We start from the raw sequence: 26,641 nt of genomic DNA on the forward strand, positions 1-26,641 counted from the left end.
CGTCATAGGCTTCGTCATTGAAATGTCTGCATTTCGCTCTTGTTTCGGTCACTGAGGCTTTGAAAAATAAGATACAGCACGTATTTATTTTATATTTATGGACAAAGAATGCTGAAGTTTTTTTTTATCAGCAATATCAACCTACTAATTTTAATCGGGTATGTCGTGCCATAAAGGCAGAACAACTACATAATTAATCATATTTTATGTGACATTGTTGCACATTAAGAGCTAATGGATTACCGGAAGTTTTACATACCAATATCGTTTTTTGGATCACATGGATATAATTATATAATAGTATTTAATAATAACAAAAAATGTGCGTTACACGTGCAGCTCTCTTGTTGGAGGATATGGAAAAGCGATCAAAGATGTATAATTTGTCTCATTTAATTAGGAAAGATACAGTTGAAACGATTTGTGAGAAACAACAAATGTATATCATTGTTTATTAAATAAGCACTGTGGTTTCTTGGTTCGTTCCTCGAGTGCAAAAAACTCGAATCGAATTGTGAGTCACTGTTTCCGTGCACAAGTACTAAAATGTGTTGTAATCTTCTTTCATTTCACTTGAAAAATTATGTAAATAAAACAAGTTCAAACAAGAATGTGTGTTCATATGACACCATGCCCCACTCACACTATCATGATTCAAAGTTCAGTGAACCGTGAAATCGAGGTTAAACTCGTACGTAGGTGTATATTCAAATTACGCCTTACAATTAATGAACTTGTGCAGCAAGTTTCAAGTTGATATGACGACATCTTCATGGTAAACTACCGTTACCAAAAATTTTAATTGAGAATGTACTATAATTGTTAACTTCTACTTCATTTTGTCTCTGGTGGAGATCGAGTTGCCTCATTGGCTATCATACAACGTCTTCTTATTTTTATAATTTGCACTATCATATATCCATGTTCAGTGAGTTGTGAAATCGGGGTCAAAATCGTAACTTACCATAAAATTGCAAGTTTGACTCACGGCAATGATCATGTGTACCCAGTTTCAATGGTAAACTACCTCAACCAAAAACTTAAACCTGAGCATACTACCTCATTTCTATGTTCGGTGAACAATAAAATCCGGGTCAAAACCATAATTTGATATGTAACTTAGAAAGAACTTCCAAGTTGACCACAACTTCGTGGTAAAATACCTTGACCAAAATTTGTAACCTGATACTAGACGGACTAACAGAAGGACGCACAGACTAGGAAAAAATCCACAACGACCCTATACTACCATCGAATACAAATTCTAGATACAGAGTTATTTTAAATTGTACTAGATTTTTTATGGCTCTTTGTACCATTGTTTAAATCATTTGTATCATAACATCTGATTCAAATGTATATCCTAAACAATGAGTTAATTGTCATTATTATCATTGTTTAATAAATTTTGAAATCTTGATCTCTGAAAATATATAATTTTATTACCGCTTGTGTCAATTTTGTTGTTTTATCATTTATAAAGCAAACAATTTTGGGAATTCTTCTTTAAATTTTGTTTCGCCTAATTGACTTATTGATTAAGCATGTTAAACTGTTTGTGCTCAATTAATGTGTCTGTGTATTTTTTTGGTCTTTCTGTTAGTTTTTTGTGCATTGTGCCGATCTGTTGAGTCAAGCCCTTTCCAAATTATTTGTACAGTCTGTTCTTATGTTGTGCTGTTACATCACTGTCTCGGCTTACATGACGAGTAAAGCACCTTTGATCTTGGCTTGGTAGTTGTCTCACTAAATCTCTTTATTTTCACATTTCTGTAACTTTGGCCCCATTTGTATCCTCTCGTTTCTACTCGGGCGCCATTAACTAACCAAAGGACAATTGTGACCTTAAGATAATATGTTTAGATGTCGCTAATGTGCACATTCATAAAACTTTTTTTTTAACTTGTTAAATCTCCCTATGTATATTTCTAGCTGCTGATAATGAACTGTACGAAGTATTTGCAAGATCGGGCGATGTATTCCTGAGTGGAGAATTAACCCCTTCCAGTGTCCAGAGGTCTGGTGTTACTTTCCTGTTTAGTGGACAGGATTTTGTTGCAGGGACACAGTTTGCAGTGTATATAGATTTTAATGTAAATCAAGGTAACACAAACAATGGAGTGTATTTTATTTTAATAAGCATCAGATGGTATTTATTATTCTTATCATGAAAATGTGACTTACAATGTAATGTTAGTTCAAAATCAGAAAACCATAATAGTCAACAATGATCTGAACACCGAATAGTAAAATTAATTCATTATTGAAGTAAAGATAAGGCATGCAATTATCTTAACAAAAACAAATGTATTACAAAAAAATGAAGCGTTACTGATGTATTTAAAGACATAGAATTTATTAAATGATGATGAAAAGGTAGAAAAAACTTTTGACCTTCAAAGTTTGACTTTCCATTACACAGGTTGGGGACAACCCGCAAATGGGGACTAGTCCCAAACTGAGTAACAATCCCCCAAATGAGTTACTTTTCTAGTGTTAAAAACTAGTTTTTGTTCATACACATTTTATACTTAAAATGGCATATATTCACGATAAATGCAGCAAATTTTTCAAAAGATGAGTAGCCTAACTTGATTTACTGAAAGATAAAAACCTATGAAAACTCAGTGGACACAAGCTTAAGGCTACTAACTTTTTTAAAACCCGAAATTAAAATATTAAAATATGAAGAAGTTAGTTGTTCCATTTTCTTTAAATTTCTGCCATTTTAAGTTAGAAGACTCAGCTAAGAAGTTTTTTTTAGCACTATCAAATGATTACTCTTTTGAGGGATTGTTGCTCATTAGCATAAAAAAGTCAATAGTTGTTGTAGTGTAGACAATATTTTAGTGAATACAAAATCTACATGAGGCAAGGATCGGGACAATATAATCTTGCCGTAACTCATCAGTCAACGAAAGGTTTCTTCAACAAAGTAATTACGCTCTTTATTCAAAAGACATGATCGATAAATATTCCTACTGGTCTTTTTCAGTTATCATCAGATCGTCTTCACGAGCTGTTGGCGATGATTCCTTGACATTCCAAACACCATTGCTGAAAACTACTGATGGAATTAAGATGATCGTTCATTTTCACAATCTTTTTCGACGGCGAAATGTTGCTGATCTCTACGTAAATTGTGTGCGTCAAGGTCAAACCAGGTCAAAATTACCATTTAAAGCAATGTTGTATGGTAAACAAAAAATTGTAAGTTTATAATTTTACAGACATGCATCTAAAAATGATTTAATTTTCTGCATTCTTTTAAAATGACTATAACAATGTGTGGAAGCGCCAAAAAGCAGGGATTGTGATACTTAATTGACATTGATCTTGTATTCTTTCCAGCAGCTTAATTCTGTTGATATAATTGAATTTCATCATTTAAACATGCAGTTGCTTCTGAAGAATTCTGTTTTATCAGCTGTGCAGATATATGATCTTACCTGTTTTTTCTGTAATTAATGGTTATTAGGGATTTGTTACTTGTCAACATGGGTAGTTTATACACTATTTCTACCATATGCAGGTTTTAAATATACATAATAAATCATTTACCAGATGCTTTTAATCAGTATCAATAAGTTATTATCATTATAACAGTATACAATGTAAAAAAAAACTAATACCAATCAAGTAAAAATGAGGTCAGTAGTATAGCTTCTTCGAACTACGGTCAATGGAGCACTGATTACGGTGCTAAAATAACAATTTAAAGCATACTAAGGAATTCATTAATCAGGTTAACGCTGACGGTGTTTTTCCTTTGATAAATATTAATTGTTAGTGAAGAAACGACAAATTCTGTTTAACAGAGGGACGAAAGATACCATAGGGACAGTCAAACTCATATTTCATATTTTCCAATTAATTATTTCAGAAGAAACAAGATGAATTTAACTTCTACTGGAATGCAGACATTCACACGATGTTAAAGAGACAGCACTGTAATACACAACAACCATCGTTCACAAGACCGTCCCAAAGACCATTTTTGCCACTTCCAAAATCCCAACAACGTTCACCACACGTAATAACTGTACCAGAAAAGGGAAGAATTCCGATTAAAGGGCAACAGAATGTAGTTTCTAACGTAATACCTGCCAGTGAATTTAGGGGAGTGGAAATCAATGTAGTCAAAGGTCCAGATAAACAGACAAATGGCGGTCATGGTTATAAGACAGACACGGAAACTGTCAATCATTGTAAATATTAAAAGTTAATTTTGAAAAAAAAGAAATGTTGCGCATGCGCCAATGAGACAGTAAACCAATGACACAGCAATGGCGGGGGCGTTGGAACCCAAAATTTTTATCGATTCATTTTTTAATTTTGTGAATATTTCATGGCGTTACGGGAGTTGGAAACACCCCCTCCTATTACTTTTAAATGGCTGGATCCGCACCTGCACATTGCACCAAAGTATATCTAGAGTTTAACATATGGTCTAAACAAACTTAATTAGAATATAAATGGGTTCGCTACCATTTTTCTGATGAGTGGCTAATTACGTATCAGTAGGTGCCTTTCTGTCTTAATCTCTATACATATTTTTTTATAACGATGTGGATGTAAAACATGTTTCAGTGTAAACATTTTCTGTTTGATTATGTGTGTATGATATTTACTTTTCGCTCCTCCTTGAAACCGTTTCTGGCGCTTTCCATATGGTCGCATTCATTTATGCCAATTGTGGTAATACTGAACTATAAGTACTGCATTCTCTGTGAAACATCAAGGTATAACAAGCACTGGTCTATATAGTTGTCATAGTTGTAAGCAAATCGAACTGGAGGCAGAAAGGCATAGGTGTCATACATGTTATTTGGAGACTCGCGTACTCCTATTTAGGAATATATCAGAGTTAACAGTTGTGATTTGTTTTTTTTTTTACATTTTTTAGTTCAGGACGTCAACAATCTGCTGACAGAGGCTTTGAAAGAATTGACGACTTCAGTGAAGTCGCTACAAGAGGAAATTAAAAAACAGGTGTCAACATATGTTTACTATCTATTTCTGTCAAATAATTTCAATAATAAATTTCTAGAAATGTTCAGTATACCTAAACTCTGATGTCCAATATACCAATATGTTTACACCATTTACGAGCTGGTAATGGTTTAATGCATGCCATATTTCGTGTGTAAATACGTGACCACAAGCATGTTCAGAAAATCAAAAATAGACATGCACTTACTATGTAAAATATTTTGACTGTTACTCGTCAGGTTTAAGAGGGTTATGTAGTACATGCATTATAAAACTGGAGGATTGGTAACAGAATTTGCATTAACATCTTTTTATTAAGAATTTTTATTAATAGCTTGACCTTTTAGACTTTTCTTTAATAAAATCGTTTTTTATTTCTTTTTTTGTTCTTGAACTTAAATCTACAATCAGCGTTCGATTATACATTCAAAAGATAAGACTATTGCTGTACCATTAAACTCCGAGTCACAAATCAGTAATGTTCGTGTCGCCTAATGTTCAGCTCTAGTTTCAAAGAACCAAATTTGATTATTTTGCTTTGCATTTACGCTGTTCATTATAACAATAATCAATACATTAAATCCATAGCCCATTCCACAGTTTCATTCCTGAATCAGCAAGAACATTTGGATTTAATAAAATAATAAAACATCACAAAAACTAAATACAAATGTAACTTAAATAATAATTAAAAACTATTTTGATATAGTAAAATTAAAACTGTATTGTGTTTTCATTGTTATATGAATTGTGTTTATTGTATTAATGCGTAGGAACATAATTAGCAAATAGTTATTTTAGTTATTTTTAAAAATCAATCATATACAAGATTCGCGGAAGATAATAGACTATCATTATTTAGCACTATATCCATTTCAGGCAGCTGAAACGCGATCTCTTCGGGAAAGTATTAACAAATGTGATATGTGTACTGTACTGTCAGAGCGAGGTGAGCAGCTATAGCATATGCTGAATACATGAAAAACTGCAATAATGTAAAGATACCTTTCATATCCAATTAACTTGTACTTTAAGCTGAATTTCCATGAGTTATTAACACGGGACTATTGTTAAATAACCCATTAAATGATTTGATTTATAAATGTAATGGTAGAATATTATTTTCCTTCAAAACTGTCATTGCAACAGCTCTTTAACATCATGTGAATATCTGCATTTCTACCTACACCGAACAGAGTAATTATCCAGCATAGTTTATATATATACATACCATAAGGATTATAAATATGTATATATTAGATCTCATAAACCTCCTCAATATTTTCTGTAATTTGAAGCTCCAAGGGACCAGCTTACTTTAAAGAAGTTAACATGTGCTGATAATCCATGCTCTAAAGAAGTGTCCTGTAGAAACACCAAGAGAGGGTTTAAATGCGGAAAATGTCCTCCTGGTTTCAAAGGAAACGGTAAAAAGTGTGTACTGCGGCCTAACTGTAAACTGCAGCCTTGTTTTAAAGGTATACAATAAAATTATTTTGCAACTTAAAAAGATAAAATTGTATATGAATGTCGACCAAATGAACTCATATAGTTGTACCAACAGCGAGAGCGGTGTAGTGTTTAACATGTCCTGTATAAGTAAAAAAAACAAAACAAAAAAACGAACAAACTAAAATATGATAGTAGCAAAGTAATTTAAACAAAGAAAATAAACGTACCCTACAAATGAGTAAATAAAAAGTTTGAGAAAAAAATAATGACCAAAGCTTATCGTGTTTAGCAGTTATGGGTTTCTTTACCTAATTTGTTAAAACGTTTCCAAGTAACTGTTGTATTTACAGAAATAACATGACACTTAAACTAAAGACAAGGCAACCACTTTATTGGTTAAAATACAAAAAACAATTAGGATTGTAACCAGGCAAACACGAAACAAAAGTGCAAATCAAATAAAACAAAAGGAAAAAGGCATAAAAATCAATTCACAACAATTAGTAAAAACGTTTTTCACGTAAGACTACATTCAAAGGAATTACGAATATATAAGATTTTCCTTACTTGTTTTTTTTCCAGCAGATATTGAATTTGTCCTTAATAAAAGTATATACATGCGTTTCCTTTCTCTTTTCTCGTGTCACCTTATTCTTTATCATTGATAACAGAAGTGTATTGTAAAACATTTCTTTCGTATATTGAAGGTGTCACATGCACAAATACCAGGAAAGGCTATAAATGTGGAAAATGCCCATCTGGGATGGAAGGCGATGGAACAAAGAACGGGTGCAAATTACCTGAAATAAAATGTGACAAAAATCCATGTTTTGAAAATGTATCTTGTACAGATACAAAATCAGGACATACATGTGGGCACTGCCCCGTCGGGTTTTCCGGGAATGGAAGCAAAGATGGATGCAAAAAAATAATCATTGGTTGTAATACAAATCCATGCTTTGAGGGAGTTCTGTGCAAGGACACAAAGACTGGATATGAATGCAGTCCTTGCCCAGAAGGAATGATAGGTAACGGTGAAAGGAATGGATGCAAGCCATCGTGTAATTCAGATCCTTGTTATGACGGGGTAGAATGCTCTGAAACAGAGACTGGATTTACATGTGGTACATGCCCGTCTGGTAAAACCGGAACTGGTTTGAAAAATGAATGTACCACAATAATTATTACTTGCTCGTCTCTGCCATGTTTTGAAGGATCAGTGTGTACAAATACAGAGGATGGTTACCAGTGCGGCCCATGTCCAAGTGGGATGACTGGGAACGGGACAGTGGATGGCTGTATTTCACTTCCTGTTACTTGCAGTTCCAGTCCTTGTTTCCCTGATGTAACATGCGAGGATATCATAGATGGATATGTTTGTGGGAACTGCCCGCCAGGTTTCGAAGGAAATGGTACCCACTGTTCAGACATAGATGAGGTCTGTTAATGAAATATTTTTCAAAATTATAACCAAGATAGATATAGGGTGGCTATATATTCAAACTTTATTTTTATTGGATTAAATTATGAGGTAGACTTTTTTATATCGGTAAAACACATTTAACTTAGTGTACTCTTCCGTTCTTGCTCGAAAATCACAGACTATTATTTCATGTAGATAAAAGACAAATCTCGAGAAACTCGCATATCGGGTACGCTTATTCTCATGATTTCTGTCGGTATTACCGTAAAATGTCTGGAGTCTAAATCCTTTATGATCTTTCTCTGGTTTAAAATAATACTAAAAGACAATTAAAATATGAAACAATCTATTGAGATTATCAAAATAAATTAAAAATAGACATCGTTGGGCTCCTATATGTCAACAATGACAAAAGTACAGATACTCCATGAAAACTCACAAAATTAAAGACTATAGATAAATACACTCACAATCTTTTAACTACACCGACCCTTGTATTTATTAAACAGCAGTGAATCAAATGAAATGACTGAACACCACATAGCAATTTCATTTTTAAGTCATTGGTTGTGTTGCTTGTCATGACGACGAATTGTGCCACCTTTGAACACATCCATTTTTGCCCTTTACTCCTAATAAGCAAATGCTTTGGACTTTCCGGAAAGTAGAAATGCCAGTTTTAAGGTCTTTGTGCACAGTATTGTATAGGTTCCATTTATTAATCTTAGTATTACACGATGATAGTCATACTTTTTAACTTTATTTTTATGGATCAGTGTGAACTGTCCAATCCATGCAGCAATATGTCCAGTTGTGTCAACTTGGAACCAGGATTCCGTTGTACAGAGTGCCCATCTGGTTATACTGGGTCCACTGTGAAAGGAGTTGGATTAAACGACACCACAACAAAACAGGTATATATTTTGGATTATTCCTTTGTTTTAATGGTATTATAGCAGAAAAGAAAATACATCGAAAAATGTTTACTGTTACAGTAATTGTTATCATTAACGTATAGAAAAGAAATAGATCATAAAAATAAATCTGTCCTATTTGTACTAAAACAGTATCATGTGTGTATTTTCGGACCCTGAAAAGATTGTGGCATACTTCTGATTAGTATATGTAAATACACAGATTGCAAAAAAAAAAAAAAAACTTTTGACAAAAGTGGCAAATTTAGAGCGTGTATCTTCAAAATCAGCTGAATATGAACCGACAATCTATCTTAATTGTATCTACATACTGCCTTTCAAATGTGGTTGTTGAGAATCTTTATTTTTCAGATTCAGCTATATTTCACCAACTTTCCAATTTAAACATTTGAGTGAAAATTAAAGTGCTCTTGTCACTTTTCATCTGTGGGACTCTTGCTTTACCATAATGCACTTATTTAAGTTCGTTTTATCGTTGAAATTGAGATTTTGTTTTTTAACAAGGTTAATACGAAAAAAGTAGATACATGAAAACAGGGGATAAAACATCAATGAGACGACAATAATGTTACAAAAGGCAACAAAAGTAAGTATTTTTTATGTCATTTCATAGCATATATCTATTTTACAGATATGTTCAGATTTTGACGAATGCAGTATCGATAATGGTGGATGTGTAAACTTTTCTGTGTGTCAAAATACTGTTGTGAGTATTGTCTTTTTTCTCTCTTCTTCACTATAACTCAAACTTATACGATTAAATAAACACAGACAATTCTACTACTTCATCAGACAATGGCCACCATCCTGCCGGAAAAATCATTCTTTCATGTCATACTAGTACTTGTAAAAACGTATGATATGAAATCACGTCAAACAGAACATCTAACACCTTCTTTGGACGACTGACCATGGCGTTATCATTTTCCCTTCGACTTATGAGTTTTGAATGTCTATTTTGTATAGTCTGATTCCTTTCCCCCTGATGTGAGAACTGATAGTAGACGATTGACAATCCCGATAAGTGCATTTGAAAATCTAATATGTGTAGCATTAGAATGGTTGATTTAGAAGTTCGGCGGTTTCTGTTTTAAAAACTATAACCGTAATTCCAGCTCTCCACCAGAGACCAAATGAAGTAGAAGTTAGCAGCTATAAAATGCTTATTTCTGATAGAAACTAATAAGCATTGCATTACATTATATACATAACAGATCATGTTGAAAGTAATTTTAGGGCTCATTTATATGTGGACCTTGTATTGATGGTTACTATGGAAACCAGACGGATGGCTGTAAGAAACTTGGAACAAAATGTCCTGACCAGGAATCTGAATGTGATATCAATGCCAGATGTATAAAACACCAACGTAAAGCAGGATTCTTCTGTCAAGTAATAATAGTCTACATTTCTTTTCATACTTGTTATCATGCAATTTGTCATTTTATTTTAACCAGCTTTTTAATTTTTCAACTTTGTTTTACACACATATTATTATCTTTTTAGCCTGTATTATGAATTGCATAATTTGTAAGTACTACGATGAAATTTACTTCAAATTTAAATAGTACAACACTTCAGAAACGGTCACACTTTTAATGAATTCTAAAATATTTTTTTTGCAGTGTAATATTGGTTTCGCTGGTGATGGATACATATGTGGAGACGATTTTGACATTGACGGTGTTCCAGACAAACCACTTGATTGTTCTGGCTCTAGATGTTTACGGGTATGTAAAGTACATGAATGCTTGAAAGGACAAGAAAAGAGATTCATCTGGTTCAAGCTTTCAACTGCTTCTGACTTTCAAAATTTCCTCTTTCTCTCAATGCAACTGGACGTTATGCAAGCAACACTTAATCAATCACACTTTCTATCTATGGTTCAGAAGCATTAATCTTATATAGTATTATGTATCTGATTAAATTTCTTGACATCTTGTAAGTATTTGTTTTGTCAAAGATTTTTTCGTTTCTGTCTTACCTGGATTGGCTGTATTACATTTAAAAGAGGGACGAAAGATACCAGAGGGACAGTCAAACTCATAGATCGAAAACAAACTGACAACGCCATGGCCAAAAATAAAAAGACAAACAGACAAATGATAGTACAGATGACACAACACAGAAAACTAAAGAGTGTTGCTAATAGTTCTCAATAATTTTTCCATTTTTTTTCGTTTACAATCTAACTTTTTTTCGTTTCTTCTCATTTAGGACAACTGTCGTGTAATTCCAAACAGTGGACAAGAAGATACGGACATGGACGGTGTAGGTGATGCTTGTGATGATGATATAGATAATGACGGGATACCAAATTCACCAGTAAGTATTTTCATTTCTGGAAAGTCTAATGTATCCTTAATCTCAGGCAGAATCATCCAAGCATTGACTAAAAGAAATACTCAGCATGAAAAAACCGGTATTCTGAATCCTACCCAAGGTAGAAACCAAGTTTAACCTATAAACAACTCAATAACAATCAAAAAGTTGTATTGGACGTGTAGACAATCTTTAAAATCTTTCTAGTTTCTTCTTCTTCCAAAAACGTTATGTCCAACGTCTGGTGTTTTATCGAACTTATATGTGGTGAGGAGCTAGACAAACAATGGATTTACAGTGCAGCCAAACGTTAATCTTCTGCTACTCAATATTTTTAGATAGGTCGTTTAACTTGCAGATTACCGTAGTTCCAACGTTTAGTTTTCTAAAATGACATACATTTTGTATTAGATACAGTCATATTTTTATGCATTTCTATAGTAAATATGGACAGCATATCAACGGAAATTTACAACAAAAAAACAGACAACTTCATGGTCAAAAGAAAAACAACTTTACGACATACAACAAACAGTCCACAAAATACGATACAGTAAACTAAAAATTAGGCGAACTAAAGCTTGGGTAAAACTCAGTTTCTCCAGTTTGAATAGTTGCTATTCAACTAGTAGCATCCGTCGTGCTGCTCATTTTGAGTAAAAACTGTTCGGTTTTAAGTCGAAATTAGAGATGTCACCATTGAGGGATAATGGGGAGGGGGTGGGGAATGGTTACCATTGGAAAGCAACCGTGGTGATCATCTCTGGTACGGATATTTCTCAACGTTTAACGTCCATGAAACACCCGAAGGGATAAAGAAGTTTCCTATGGTTATGCAGGTGCTGATAGAATGATGTTATACAGAAAAGGAAAACTCGCAATATAAAAAAAGTTATGTGTTTTGTCGCATAATTTAGTTCTCAATTGATTTTTATTGTCAATTTCTAGATGTAATGCTGATATGAATCAGACTTAACAGTATCTTTAGAATTCTTTATATGAAGTTCAATCGATCAGCAAAGTCACATAAATTTGAATTACTATTATTAAGTAACATGACATCGTCTAAAGAGTATATACCGTTAAATTAAAGGAAAATGTTAGCTTCGTTTGATTTTTCTTCATAATCCCGATTATACCAATACAGGAACAACTCGACAAGAAGATAATCACATATGGCTGTTATGTGAATGTCGACTGTCCGTTGAAAAAAACGTCCACCAAACGTAACAAATCTGTAAAAATATATTATTTAACTTTCAGGATAATTGTGAATTTGTTGTGAACCCTGACCAAGAACACATAGGAAATGACGAAGATAAATACGGCGATGCATGTGACAACTGTCCTTCTCTGTCTAATCCAGATCAGATAGATACTGATCAGGACGGTTACGGTGATGCCTGCGATTCTGATATAGACAATGATGGTATTATACTCCATAAATCTAATTTGAGTGTTTCAAATTTAAGATGTACAACGACAGAGAATTTTCAATGCAATTGTATTATTGCTTTTGAGATGGGTTTATTTCGTGTTTGCAGATAAACTTATGAGCATACTCAAAATCAGCATGTTACTTGAAAAAAAATATTAGAAAATATACGGGAAATTGTTGTCATCCGCTTGTTAATGTCCATTTTGAATTTGTCTTCTACGTAATCGTTAGATCTCATTCAAGTAACGAGATGTCCGTTCATACTAAGGCCACGTCAATGTATTCGTCTGTATCTCCTCCTTAACCAACTGTGAATGTATTTTTTCCTGAATGGATGTCCATGAAATTATAGAATGTGTGTCGTCTTTTATCATTATTTCAGCCAAATAATTTGTTGGTTGCATAAAAACTAGAGGCTCTAAAGAGCCTGTGTTGCTCACCTTGGTCTATGTGAATATTAAACAAAGGACGCAGATGGATTCATGACAAAATTGTGTTTTGGTGATGGTGATGTGTTTGTACATCTTAATTTACTGAACATTTTTCCTGCTTACAATTATCTCTATCTATAATTAACTTGGCCCAGTAGTTTCAGAGGAGAAGATTTTTGTAAAAGATTACTAAGATTTACGAAAAAATGGTTAAAAATTGACTATAAAGGGCAATAACTCCTAAAGGGGTCAACTGACAATTTCGGTCATGTTGACTTATTTGTAGATCTTACTTTGCCGACATTTATTGTTTTTTACAGTTTATCTCTATCTATAATAATATTCAAGATAATAACCAAAAACAGCAAAATTACCTTAAAATTACCAATTCAGGGGCAGCAACCCAACAACGGGTTGTCCGATTGATCTGAAAATTTCAGGGCAGATAGATCTTGACATGATGAACAATTTTACTTCATGTCAGATTTGCTTTAAATGCTTTGGTTTTTGAGTTAAAAGCCAAAAACTGAATTTTACCCCCATGTTCTATTTTTAGCCGTGGCGGCCATCTTGGTTGGTTGACCAGGTCACGCCACACATTTTTAAAACTAGATAACCAAATGATGATTGTGGCCAAGTTTGGTTTAATTTGGCCACGTAGTTTCAGAGGAGAAGATTTTTGTAAAAGATTACCAAGATTTACGAAAAATTGTTAAAAATTGACTATAAAGGGCAATAACTCCTAAAGGGGTCAACTGACCATTTCAGTCATGTTGACTTATTTGTTAATCTTACTTTGCTGAACATAATTGCTGTTTACAGTTTATCTCTATCTATAATAATATTCAAGATAATAACCAAAAACAGCAAAATTTCCTTAAAATTACCAATTCAGGGGCAGCAACCCAACAACAGGTTGTTCGATTCATCTGAAAATTTCAGGGCAGATAGATCTTGACCTTATAAACAATTTTACTTCATGTCAGATTTGCTCTAAATGCTTTGGTTTTTGAGTTATAAGCCAAAAACTGCATTTTACCCCTATGTTTTATTTTTAGCTGTGGCGGCCATCTTGGTTGGTTGGCCGGGTCACGCCACACATTTTTTAAACTAGATACCCCAATGATGATTGTGGCCAAGTTTGGTTTAATTTGGCCCAGTTGTTTCAGAGGAGAAGATTTTTGTAAAAGATTACTAAGATTTACGAAAAATGGTTAAAAATTGACTATAAAGGGCTAATACTCCTAAAGGGGTCAACTGACCATTTCGGTTATATTGACTTATTTGTAAATCTTACTTTGCTGAACATTATTGCTGTTTACAGTTTATCTCTATCTATAATAATATTCAAGATAATAACCAAAAGCAGCAAAATTTCCTTAAAATTACCAATTCAGGGGCAGCAACCCAATAACAGGTTGTTCGATTCATCTGAAAATTTCAGGGCAGATAGATCTTGACCTGATGAACAATTTTACCCCACGTCAGATTTGCTCTTAATGCTTTGGTTTTTGAGTTATAAGCCAAAAAATGCATTTTACCCCTATGTTCTATTTTTAGCAATGGCGACCATCTTGGTAGGTTGGCGGGGTCATCGGACACATTTTTTAAACTAGATACTTGAATGATGATTGTGTTTAAGTTTGGGTGCATTTGGCCCAGTAGTTTCAGAGGAGAAGATTTTTGTAAAAGTTTACGGACGCAGGACGACGGACGCAAAGTGATGAGAAAAGCTCACTTGACCTTTCAGGTCAGGTGAGCTAACAAAACAGTACGCTGAAAAGTAGGACAGCCTCATTCTAAGTGTTTCCTTCTAACAAAGTGCATAGACGGATTCTTGTGATTTTACCCAGATTTTTCATAACACATGAGCATTGGCATTTATCTAAATTATTTGGGGGTTCCAATAGCAAAACATGAACGTTTACGTTTTTTCAAGCAGGAGTTGGCGCCCTTTCCATAAATCTATTTTTTTAAATGAATCTCAGTTAAACAAACCTATATGAATTGTACCCAACGTTAGAATGAACCTTTTAATTTTATTTATGGATCAAGGTGATTACTATGAGATATGATCCGACAAAAAAGGTTGTGTGAAGAGTGGAAATTGAAAATAACACGTTATAAATTTGGTGTGCACTATATGCTTTTCTGGATGTATTTTCATTAGATACGCTCAAACCCTAAACATTTCGAAGCCAACGATTTATAAGTAGTTGAACACCTGATAAGTCATTGAGGACCAAAAAGAGACATATTTTAAAAGAATAGCCAAATCCATCTAAAGACAACTTTGCCCGAAAGAATTAAAACCTTAGTTTGTTAAAAATTTCCAAATTGCTCAACGGAGGGTACCCAAATTTCACCTATTTTGACAGTTTTTTCCCTACGTTTATTTATGAGTCAGACACAAGTTTCAATTTTGTCTTTATTTTGTAGATGTATCCTTCAAATTACTATATAGTTCTTCAATATTATTATATTAATTTGAATCCACACTGAATCATAGAAAAATGGGTTTGAACCGACCTCCAAAGGACCTAAGATTCTGAACTGAGAATTACCTAAATTACATCCATTCTTAAATTCACATTCGAAAAAATCGAATAACTGTTGTTTTGTTAAATTTCTCCATATTTTTCGAACAATTTGAAATTTGTTCATGCTTTCTCTTCATTTTGTAAGAAATAGATGCCTCGGACATATTATGTAAATTGCCCATTTTTTAAAGTTACCTTTTCGTGGACGTTTTCGTAACTATTACTTTTTTCTCGGGATATTTCATCATTTGATATATAATTTGACCGTTTTGTGCACATTTGAATATATTTAGCTATGTTGAAGAAAATACAAATTATTTAGTCTCTAGGAAAAGATTTCCGCTGCTTTTTTTGCAAAAAGGGTGCAATTTGGGTAATCGGTATAATTTGGGTACTGTGACTATTTTTATATAAAAACTTTGTTTCATTACGGTATAAATGTTCGTAATATTTTGTATTTAGGTTGGACTTGTCTTTGATACTATGTAATAGATTGGATAATAATCTTACATAAGAAAAGATGCTAATAAAACATCACTGTATTCCTGTTTGTTTATTGGTCTTAAATGTTATTTTAAATCGTAGAAAGATTCCTGTAGACTTGACATAGATACTATAAATACATTCAGAGGCCAAGGTCGTGAAACCGGAAATGAGTAGTCATTGTAGTACCGTCCGTTTTTCAAACCAGCAATATTTTGTATTTTTGTGAAATAGATTGAATAATAATCTTATATAAGAGTAGAAAAATCACAACATTCTTGCTTGTTTTTTTGGTCTGTTATTTTGAATCATTGAAAAATTTCATAAGACATTGACATCGATATATAAATACAACAAAGGCCAAGGTCAAGAACGGAAATGATGCCAAAAAGCATGATATTGTTTGTATCCTTGCTTTCTAATAAATCTTCATTACATGTAACAATTGTTACAAATGATTAGATCAGCTTTGACGTGTAGGAGATCATTTTTCAAATATTGTTCTTATTTTAGCTGCAAATAATTTAACTAGCTTATAATTTAATGTTCAGTTATCATTCCTCACGTACTTGTATCATTGCCATTACTAAATGTGTTCTTAATTGTGGTAGATTTAAAAGAAAAAAAAATCCGATGGCAATGTGTGAAGGGCTGGATGGGAGGTCCTTCATTTCTATATTCTTTAATTTTATAGGCTATTTTTCTCTATTCTTTATATTTTTTGCCTCTTATTTTCTATTCTGTAAACCCCCATCCACACCCTCATATGTCTTCAGATAGTTAAAATAAAAACGTTTATGTCATGATTTTTATCTTCATTTTTTTTTACTTGTTAAAAGTTTTAATGGTGTCTGGTCCATGTTTAAGATGTCAAATTTAATTTCACCGCTGGTGAATTCTATTAAGCGGATAACTAGTTTGGCATTACCCTTAGTCTTTCTTCACTGTTGTGAAAAGAGCAGTTAATGTTCAAAACAAAATCGACTGAAGACATGAGAGAAAAAAATCGACAGAAAACGGGCGGAAAAGCGAACATGTACAATTCTAGATGAAATTATCATTTACTTTTGCATATTTTAAAGTTTATTCTTGAAATTATATAAGACATGCTAATTGTTAGATAATAAAGTAACCATACTATTGCAAGCATATTATTCGCAACCGATGAATTGAATTGTCACGATTGTAATGAACTCTTTTCATAGGTATAATAAACGAAGGTGATAATTGTGAGAAAGTGTACAATCCTGACCAGAATGACACCGATAGTGATGGCGTTGGGGATGCTTGTGACAATTGTCTAGATATACCAAATTACCAACAGGTATGATTAAAAGGGAATGTAGGGTATACGACATTGATACAGCAACCCAACGACACAAATAACCCAAAGACATACAGTCTAAGACTTTACATAGTTGGTAAGTGTAAGATCACTCTGACGGCCTTTTTGGAACTTGCAGGGGCCGTTGGATGTCCATATGGAAAACATGGATATTGCCGACCCAGATTTTGTACAAGTTTCTTTCTCGAAATCGTAATAGATATCTTGTCAAGCAGATAAACCATACATCATCTGCGTCCTTAATAATTTACCTATCATGAATTCACCGACTTCATAACTGTAGCACACAACAGATGTATTCCCTCAATCCTCCATTTCCAGCGATGTACTTTCGCTATATCTATAAGATTTTGCCATCTTGCGTTTTTCCGTCGTAGAACTTGTAATAATTGGAGCTAAATGAATGGTGTAATATTAATTCGTTGAACATAATCTATATGGTATTATTTTTTGTTATTGAATGAATGGCAATAAGAAAATGTTTTGCATAATGTACTTTGCTGCTGGATAGTTGTCTCATTGGCAATCATACCACATCTCCTTATATTCAATGATAAAAAAATACGGAAGAAAAAAATCTCTTTACTTACTCTCCATGTTTTATAGACAGAGATGAAATAAAATACGCAAATAGTTACAAACTTAATATTGCATAATAACAAATGATTAATTCTCATGTTTAGCGAAAAATTTAAATTGACCTTTCAAATTTGATTCTTTAACATCTTGCTATAAATTCAATACAGAAATAAACTTGTATGTCCCAATACATAATGTGACGTAACGTTAATAGTTAACGCTGTTTTCTCACAATGTCGTTATACCTCCGTAAGTCTGGTTCCAAATGTCATGGCGGCTCACATATATGAGAGTAGGTTGTGATACGTTTGCATTCACCAGATTGAATGAAGAGGCAAATCTCGTAAAAATATGCTGGTTAATGGGGTTAATGGGTAGTGAATGAGATAACGCGTGACAACCTACCGGTTACGGCATTGACCTAGTGGTTATACAACAACACCTTATACCGCCAATGAGACATGCGTTCCTGTAGTAAACTTATTCGGTCACCACAATGCCCTAGCAGTAATAATATAAACACTTTATACTGAACTTTAGACATGCGTTCTTTGAGTAACCTTTTTCAGTAACGACAATGCCCTAGCAGTAGTAATATAAACTCTTTATACCGTCCTTTAGACATGCGTTCCTTGAGTAACCTTTTTTGGTAACGGCAATGCCCTAGCAGTAGTAATATAAACACTTTATACCGACCTTTACACATGCGTTCCTGGAGAAACCTTTTTCGGTAACGACAGTGATCCAGTATTACTAAAAAGAAAAATCTTGTACCTATCATTTACGATCTATAGGACTCTGTAACGAACGTGAAAATGAAGGACTAACTCCTCACCAAAGATAGGAACTTTTCTGGAAGAATATAAGACTTGTGTGTTCAACATTCACATCCGCCTGCAAAACTAAATTAGCATATACATTCAAATATATTTTTGTGTGAATTATAATATCAATATATTTAATTTACAAAAATGATGTAAGTTATAGGTGTTAACTTTTTTAGTTTTCTAATGTTTATATTTTCAGTTAGATGACGATAACGACGGTATCGGAAATGAGTGTGATTCGAACATTGATCTGTAAGTTAAATATGAAGGCTTGTAAGATCTAATAATATATAAGTAAAATGTGTACAAAGTTTAAACATGTTTGAGGACTCTATGATATTCCTTCGCTCTGAGTTTGTGTGAACTATTTGCCACTAGTCTTTTTTAAGATTAAAATCATACGAGAATTGGCCAGTCATGTAATAAGTGCATCTAACAGTGAAGAGCGGCTTACGGGTAGACTGAAAAGTGTGTGGAGGCAAACTTATGAAAACTTTACAATAGTCTTAGAGTTAGTGAGTCAGTCCTCTTTTATTTTCATTTTTTATTTCCAATAATTTGCCCCCAAAAAGTAGAAGGGGACAAAAAATTGTCCCCTGGCTCCTCAATACGCCCCTGTTTAATGTCAGATAATGATTACTTTTTTCTCTTTTATTCAATTTCAGTGACATCGATGGTATACAGGATGACCGTGATAATTGTCTGAATCAAGCCAACTCAGACCAAATTGATACCGATAAAGATGGAGTAGGTGTGTAAATATGACTTATCGAAGTGTAATCCAAAGTGTCAATGTCACCAATATCTTATTAATTTTTCCCCCAGCTTGTATCCATTGAAGTTAAGGCATTTTGGCGCTTAAGAATGGACCTGCAATCTTACTTTTCACTTCTGTCTGTAAGTACAAATGGTAAAACCACCAATTTGGCTTAAAAAACTGAATCTTTATTTTCTACGTACATTTCTACATGAGGTTCTGGAGGTGGAAACCTGATTTACAGGATATTTTAGATAGAAAGGAGTTGTGTGGATGTGCATGAATTTACAATGCCATGAAATGCTCGAAAAAAACAATTATATTTGATAGTAACAACCTTTTATTGTTGTTCTTCGTCTTGGCTATATCAAGACAAAAACGGCACTAATGTTTGATATAATATCTTAGGAAATTGAATCAAGGAAGTACCCCCTTAAAGTATTATACCCGTTCACACGACACAACAAAATCTGAAATCTGATACAAACTAGATGAAAAATCCAGATATATACATCGATCGGGTTTCATATTCGATTTGAATCTAGCATGCGTGTGAATCGGGTATTAATAATACCGAATTAGTTATATTGTTAAATTTCGTTTAAGTGATGTATTAAAAACCTCCACATGTGATACTAGTTATTATATTTGTATTTTAGGCGATGCTTGCGACGATGATGACGACGGCGATACCATTCTCGATGACATCGATAACTGTCCATTAGTGTTCAATATCAACCAGACCGACACTAATGGTAAGATTGATTTGTGAAAATAAACATGCATCATCAAAACTATTTTTTAACTCAGCTTGGAAACTCCAATTTTGTTTATTTTTGAAAGTATGATTCGTTTTTCTTCTTTTTTGTATAAACTTAATTAACGTTTGACACAACATTTTCTGTTTGTTACTTATAAGAACCAGTGGTTTCTTAGTCATATATCCTTTTTAAAATCATCAAATTGATTTGCGTGCTCTTAAAATGTTATTGTGCCTTCCGGATGAGAGTTGATCCAAAATTGCTGAAACATGATGTTATACAAGTTACCCTTGGTTAACACAGATACTAGTTGACCGGGTTTCCCCCATCCTTATGTCAATGAAACAGCAACCTAATGATGTTATACAAGTTACCTTGGTTAACACAAATTCAAGTTGACCGGGTTTCCCCCATCCTTATGTCAATGAAACAGCAACCTAATGATGTTATACAATTTACCTTGGTTAACACAGATACTAGTTGACCGGGTTTCCCCCATCCTTATGTCAATGAAACAGCAACCTAATGATGTTATACAAGTTACCTTGGTTAACACAGATATTAGTTGACCGGGTTTCCCCCATCCTTATGTCAATGAAACAGCAACCTAATGATGTTATACAAGTTACCTTGGTTAACACAGATACTAGTTGACCGGGTTTCCCCCCATCCTTATGTCAATGAAACAGCAACCTAATGATGTTATACAAGTTACCTTGGTTAACACAGATATTAGTTGACCGGGTTTCCCCCATCCTTATGTCAATGAAACAGCAACCTAATGATGTTATACAAGTTACCTTGGTTAACACAGATACTAGTTGACCGGGTTTCCCCCCATCCTTATGTCAATGAAACAGCAACCTAATGATGTATACAACAATAGACAACATTTTCCCGTCACTGTTTGATAGTATTTGATTTTTTGCAAATCCGCAAAATCAATCTACCCTAAGCATATTTTTATATGAACATAATAATTGTTTAATATTTAACAGCGACCAGTGATAAAAAATTAAAAAAAAGTTGTGCTTAGTACTTTTTTATGTCAACATAATAAAAGTTTCAATTTTGAATTTACGCTCGCAATTCCAAAAAGAAAATTTGAATATTTATCATCAGGTGATGGGTATGGAGATGCTTGTCAGTTTGATAGTGACGGAGATGGCTACCCGGATGATGAAGATGTTTGTCCTCACAACGCCGGAGTTTTTGCGACTGATTTCCGGTCGTACCGTACTGTTACACTGGATCCAGTTGGAGATTCACAAATAGATGCTAAATGGGTTATATTGCATGGCGTATGTAGATTTTTTTTATATTTTTGTAATTTAAAACCTTTCTCCAAGACCGTTCATCGTTAATGGGGGCATGGATTTTTTTATGATCGGATCCAGCATTTTTCAAACCATTTGTTTCAATAACATACAGGAGGAACAAGACATATTTTTGAAACTCAATTGTATTTATTTTTTTCCCTTTATTTTCAATGGAAACTTTTCCCTTCAATTCTGAAACAAATTATTTGGAATTAAACAATTTATTTAAAAAAAAGCATGCCTATTTGCCCAAACAAAAGATAAATGGCCGATGCCTTAACGATTTAATTTTGTAGAGAGAAATTGTTGAGATAAATATCTGAATGTACCTTCACAAGTCTTTTGAATCACTTTTCTAGACTATACACTGATGACAAAAATAAATTAAAAAAAAAAAATTAATTATTTATAGGGTGCTGAAATTTACCAGGTTATGAATAGTGACCCTGGTGTAGCTATTGGTAAGTAATTTATATGACATTTATGTTCTAAAATTATATGTTTGTTTGTTTTGCAGCAATATAAATGCAAACTGTAGCATGTTTTGCATGATGCATGAAAGGACTCAAGTCAAAACGCCAGAAGAATTATTTTGGCTTCACATTATCGGAACTTCGAAAAGCTACAACTGTTTTGTAATTTTTCCCAATTTTTTAAACCTTTTTTCAACGGAAATATGAATTTTCAAAATAAATTTATTTTAACCTCAATACAATACTCTAAAACACATAAGTTATCACAAAATTTCAATCCTATTTCTACCACATTTCTAAAAAAATCACACGAATTCCATCTGTAAAGAATATTTACGAAGCAGCTCTTTGACGTTGTATGCAGTTCAATAAATAACTTTTCCTCACATACATCGAATTGGTCTCGTTTAAAGCTTCTTGAACATTATACAGATGTATACAGGTTTTGAAAAGATGATTAGTTACAAAAAATTTCGAAAAATCAATATCTTAAAGGTTGTCAGATATAGTGTCCTGCAGTATTATTTGGTTAGTCAGAGATTGCTGTAATGTATCACTCCAAACGTTGGCTTGCCAGCCCCCTCTTTTTTTTTCTCTCGAAAACCTGGAACCGCACATGCCACGCATACATTCCCTTAAATATCTCCATACACAACCGGGAAAAGTTTTATGAATTTCAAAAGGACGTGAGAGTGTCGTATAATACCCAGAAGGAGCAGGTAAAAAGTTCAAAAGGAGCGAAACGCAGATTTTTTTTCTGCTACTGTATTGTACTTAGCTGGGAAAATTGATCAGAGTGATTGTTTTTTTCATCTTACATACATTTCATACAATTTATTTCAATGATGTGGTTCTGATATAACAGTTTATATTTTTGAATTACATTTTGTAGGATTTTGTATTAAATCTTATGTTGATTTCAATATTAGACTACGCCCAATGACTTTTCATTTTACGGGCATACACAGTATACATAAACATTAAACATGCATTGTTCTAAAATGAAATTCGATGCATATGACACGAAATAAAAGAAAACGTTTGATTAATCAATGAACCGATGTGTTATTTTAAACAATTGAAATCATGAGTTGACTATTTATGTCATTATCAACGACCAAACCGCTACCCGAATATTTAAAAACGGGTGTCAGGAATTTCAAAGGTAAGTTTTTGTTATTTTCATTTTCATGTTTTTTTTTATCATTTTATTATGTACATTGATTTTTTTGTAATGCCTTTAAAAAATTGTTCATAATAATTTTCGGTCAAAGTTGAAAATTTGTTTTGGGGAAAAAAATCATAGAATCAAAAATCATTTGCAATTTTGCATTTTTTCTTAAAATTTCATGCATCAGTTTAATAATCCGGCTGCTTCTACAAATTATTCTTTTGATGATGCATAATTATCAGCGAATTCTTTTGATTAATTATTAAAATGCATGTAAATGATCTGTAGAAATTGTATTTTAGACAAACAATGGCCGAAGCAGAAGATAAGAGAGTGAAGTTTCCGTCTCCTGATCCAACCCCGGAAGAAAAGGAACCTACCAAAATGTCTTTTGAATCTCTTCCAATGAACGAAAACTTGGACAAAACACCGGATGCTGTACATGAAATAATCAGGTTAAAACAGGAAGCCGAGCAATCCATTAAGGACCAGCTTCCACAGTCACCACGGCAGATGTCGTCGTTTTCTACAAAAGAAACAGAAATTTCATCAGCACAAACAGCAACTGAACAGAAATTGACACCAACTCCAAGAAGTACATCCAAACCAAGTTCCGCTGCTTCGAAAACAAAACCAACATCCAAAACTCCAATTTCTGCTAGGTCTTCTTCAGTAACTTCGCGCAAAACACCCGATTCAATACCGAAAACTGTACAAAAAGGAATGTCGTCAAAAGTTTCATTCACCCAACGCAGAAGCAACATGTCCACTGTTAAACAACCACTTACTCCAATTCAGAGTCACAACAGTTCATCACGTATTTCACGTACTTCAAGCAGAAACAAAACATTTACTTCAGCGAGCACTAGTATTTCTATTGACATGTCAGAACGAGAGCATACAAAAGATTTCGAAGGACTTACTTGCACACCATGTGAAAACCAAGACACTTTCCATGAAGCTCATTATTGGTGCCGGGATTGTAACGAGGCTCTGTGTGAAGCGTGCAGCGACCACCATAAATCTCTCGGAATGTCAAAGACACACAAGCTCATAAAAATCTCCGAAACTGACGAAATGCCGTTTACTCTCAAGATAAAAGAGAACTGTTCGTTTCACAAGCTCAAGAAATACGAATTTTTCTGTACTGAACATGATGTACCCATTTGTGCACAATGTGTAACGTCAACACATAAATTCTGTAACGACGTGCTGACCGTAGATGACGCTGCACAAAAATCGCTAAGTTTTACCGACATGAAGTTGATTGACGAAAAAATGAAAGTTTGGTCGCAAATGGTAGAAAAACTTCAAACACAAAGAGCTAGAAATCTGCGCGAGCTGGATCTACAGCGCTCAGCCATAGAAAAGGAAATTAAAAGGTTCAGAGATGAATTAGTGAAACATTTCGATGCCATGCAACAGAAATCTCTCGACGAACTAGCAGACGTATATACTAAAAATATGAAAGAGATTCAGCGCCAAAACCAAACCCTTCAGGAGCGACAGCAGTCTCTCGGGGATATGCAGAGGGATATCAAAATGATGCAAACTTATGCATCACAATATCAAGTTTTTCTTGGTAACCGAGAACTAAAGGAGAGACAGGCACAAGAAATGAAACTTCTTAAAGTCTTCGAAGGTCAATTTAATCACGTGACTTTAGAGTTTGTCGTCACAAATTTTATGGATTTGCCCTTGAAAGTGGAAAAGTTTGGAATAGTCAGAAGTAACATTAAACCAATGCCGCTTTCACTTGATATTAAATTCGACAAGAAAGAAAAAGACAAGAAAGCTGCCAACCAGGCTGTTGTTACCACCATGCCAAGCAATATTATTTTGAAATCGAAAGTCTGTTTCTCAGTTGAAAAGGGTAGCAACTTCAATTTTATACGCGGAGGAACTATCTTGTCGGATGGGCGTATTATTTTATTGGATCATAACAATAAATGTTTAATAGTGTTCAGTCCAAAAGGGTCAATTTTGGACAGAATCACATTTTATTCTTGTCCTTGGGATGTGACAACCCTTGAACTAGACAAGGTGGGATTGACCATCCCCGACAAGAAGGAAATAGTCATCATGGAAACGAAGAAATTCTCTTTAGTACAACAGATAAAAGTTAACAATCCGTGTACTGGAATTGCCTCAATGGATGGAAGAATTGTTGTTGTGTGTGAGAAAGTTGGATTTGTCATTCTAGACAGAACCGGTACAATAGCCGCTACCTTAAAATGTGACGTCAGTGGGGTCCGGTACGTCGTAGCTGCGTTTGGAAACCTTTACTATACGGACTTTATTCGCAAAACTGTAAATTGCATCGACTTGAATGGGAGTAAAGTGTTTAAGTTTCAAAATGATAATTTGAAATATCCCTGTGGAATAACTGCGATAAGAGATGAATTTGTTCTCGTAACGGGTTACAATTCGAAAAATGTCATTGCTGTGTCGGCAGACGGCAAGTATCATGAGATAGTTCTGACTCATCGAGATGGATTGATGTATCCCACCGCAATTGACTATTGCCATGAAACTAGTACATTAATGCTTTGCTCAAACAGAAGGGGAACTGTTGAAGTTTTTGAAATGACATGAAATGACATGAAGTAAAAAACAGAAAAAGAAATGTTGTTGTATATACATGGAGTTTTCTTTTTTTCTAGATCTGTTTGTATTTGCTTTTTGAGGTTTTTTTTCATAATAGATTTTTTTATTAAAAACTTCTGAAGTTAGATAGTGTTCATTTTATGATCTGAAGTTCCAAAATTGTACTATTTGATTAGAATTGATGAACAATGATCATCTTTTGACAAAAAACTGTCCAGACACAGATTTTACCGAATCGTTGGGTTTCATGTGTCAGCTAGAGCAGATCAGCTGTTAGCTAAAAGCGCCAACTTGTATATAAAAAAAATCTGCAAATATTTCCAAAACAAAATTTAAAAATTCATTGGAATAAGATCACAATTCTTCAAATTGACATTTTACACGTTAGAGTTACATGTAAATCACGCTCTTGGCATATGAAAATAACGTGGATTTTTTGCTAAAAATAATAAACAACTGCTCTGTTAAAAGCAATCACGAAGAATCTGTTGGCAACATTACATGGCATATATCTGTTGGTTAAAAAACAAAACAATTTTTTTTACATGTAATTCGACAAGACGTACATGTACACAACACAATCTATCTGTTAGTGACAATCTTGGTTGTTACACCAATGTCTTACGTTAGGGGGTTGAGCGCTCACAAACATGTTCTGTTTTTACACCAATGTCCCAGGTTAGGGGATTGAGCGCTCACAAACATGTTGTGCTGTTGCTACACCAATGTACCAGGTTAGGGGATTAAGCGCACACATACATGTGCTGTTACACCAATGTCCCAGGT

At 33.7% G+C, this 26,641-nt stretch overlaps 1 protein-coding gene across 1 annotated transcript in view; it reads left to right on the forward strand.

Moving 5' to 3' along the window:
• Positions 1 to 26,641, forward strand: part of LOC127735513 (cartilage oligomeric matrix protein-like) — a 45,862-nt gene that overhangs the window by 3,823 nt on the left and 15,398 nt on the right. The window contains exons 2-20 of the mRNA XM_052245694.1: positions 1,933 to 2,103; positions 2,996 to 3,210; positions 3,884 to 4,208; positions 4,907 to 4,992; positions 5,872 to 5,941; positions 6,291 to 6,470; positions 7,152 to 7,882; positions 8,644 to 8,781; positions 9,434 to 9,508; positions 10,039 to 10,194; positions 10,428 to 10,532; positions 11,020 to 11,127; positions 12,388 to 12,553; positions 17,222 to 17,340; positions 18,967 to 19,019; positions 19,433 to 19,518; positions 20,184 to 20,279; positions 21,408 to 21,586; positions 22,017 to 22,065. Of these exons, the coding sequence (XP_052101654.1) occupies positions 1,933 to 2,103; positions 2,996 to 3,210; positions 3,884 to 4,208; positions 4,907 to 4,992; positions 5,872 to 5,941; positions 6,291 to 6,470; positions 7,152 to 7,882; positions 8,644 to 8,781; positions 9,434 to 9,508; positions 10,039 to 10,194; positions 10,428 to 10,532; positions 11,020 to 11,127; positions 12,388 to 12,553; positions 17,222 to 17,340; positions 18,967 to 19,019; positions 19,433 to 19,518; positions 20,184 to 20,279; positions 21,408 to 21,586; positions 22,017 to 22,065 (3,108 nt within the window). The remainder of the gene's footprint in view (positions 1 to 1,932; positions 2,104 to 2,995; positions 3,211 to 3,883; positions 4,209 to 4,906; positions 4,993 to 5,871; positions 5,942 to 6,290; positions 6,471 to 7,151; positions 7,883 to 8,643; positions 8,782 to 9,433; positions 9,509 to 10,038; positions 10,195 to 10,427; positions 10,533 to 11,019; positions 11,128 to 12,387; positions 12,554 to 17,221; positions 17,341 to 18,966; positions 19,020 to 19,432; positions 19,519 to 20,183; positions 20,280 to 21,407; positions 21,587 to 22,016; positions 22,066 to 26,641) is intronic.

The sequence above is a fragment of the Mytilus californianus genome, unplaced genomic scaffold, assembly GCF_021869535.1.
Source record: "Mytilus californianus isolate M0D057914Y unplaced genomic scaffold, xbMytCali1.0.p SCAF_3, whole genome shotgun sequence".
Taxonomy (NCBI): domain Eukaryota; kingdom Metazoa; phylum Mollusca; class Bivalvia; order Mytilida; family Mytilidae; genus Mytilus; species Mytilus californianus.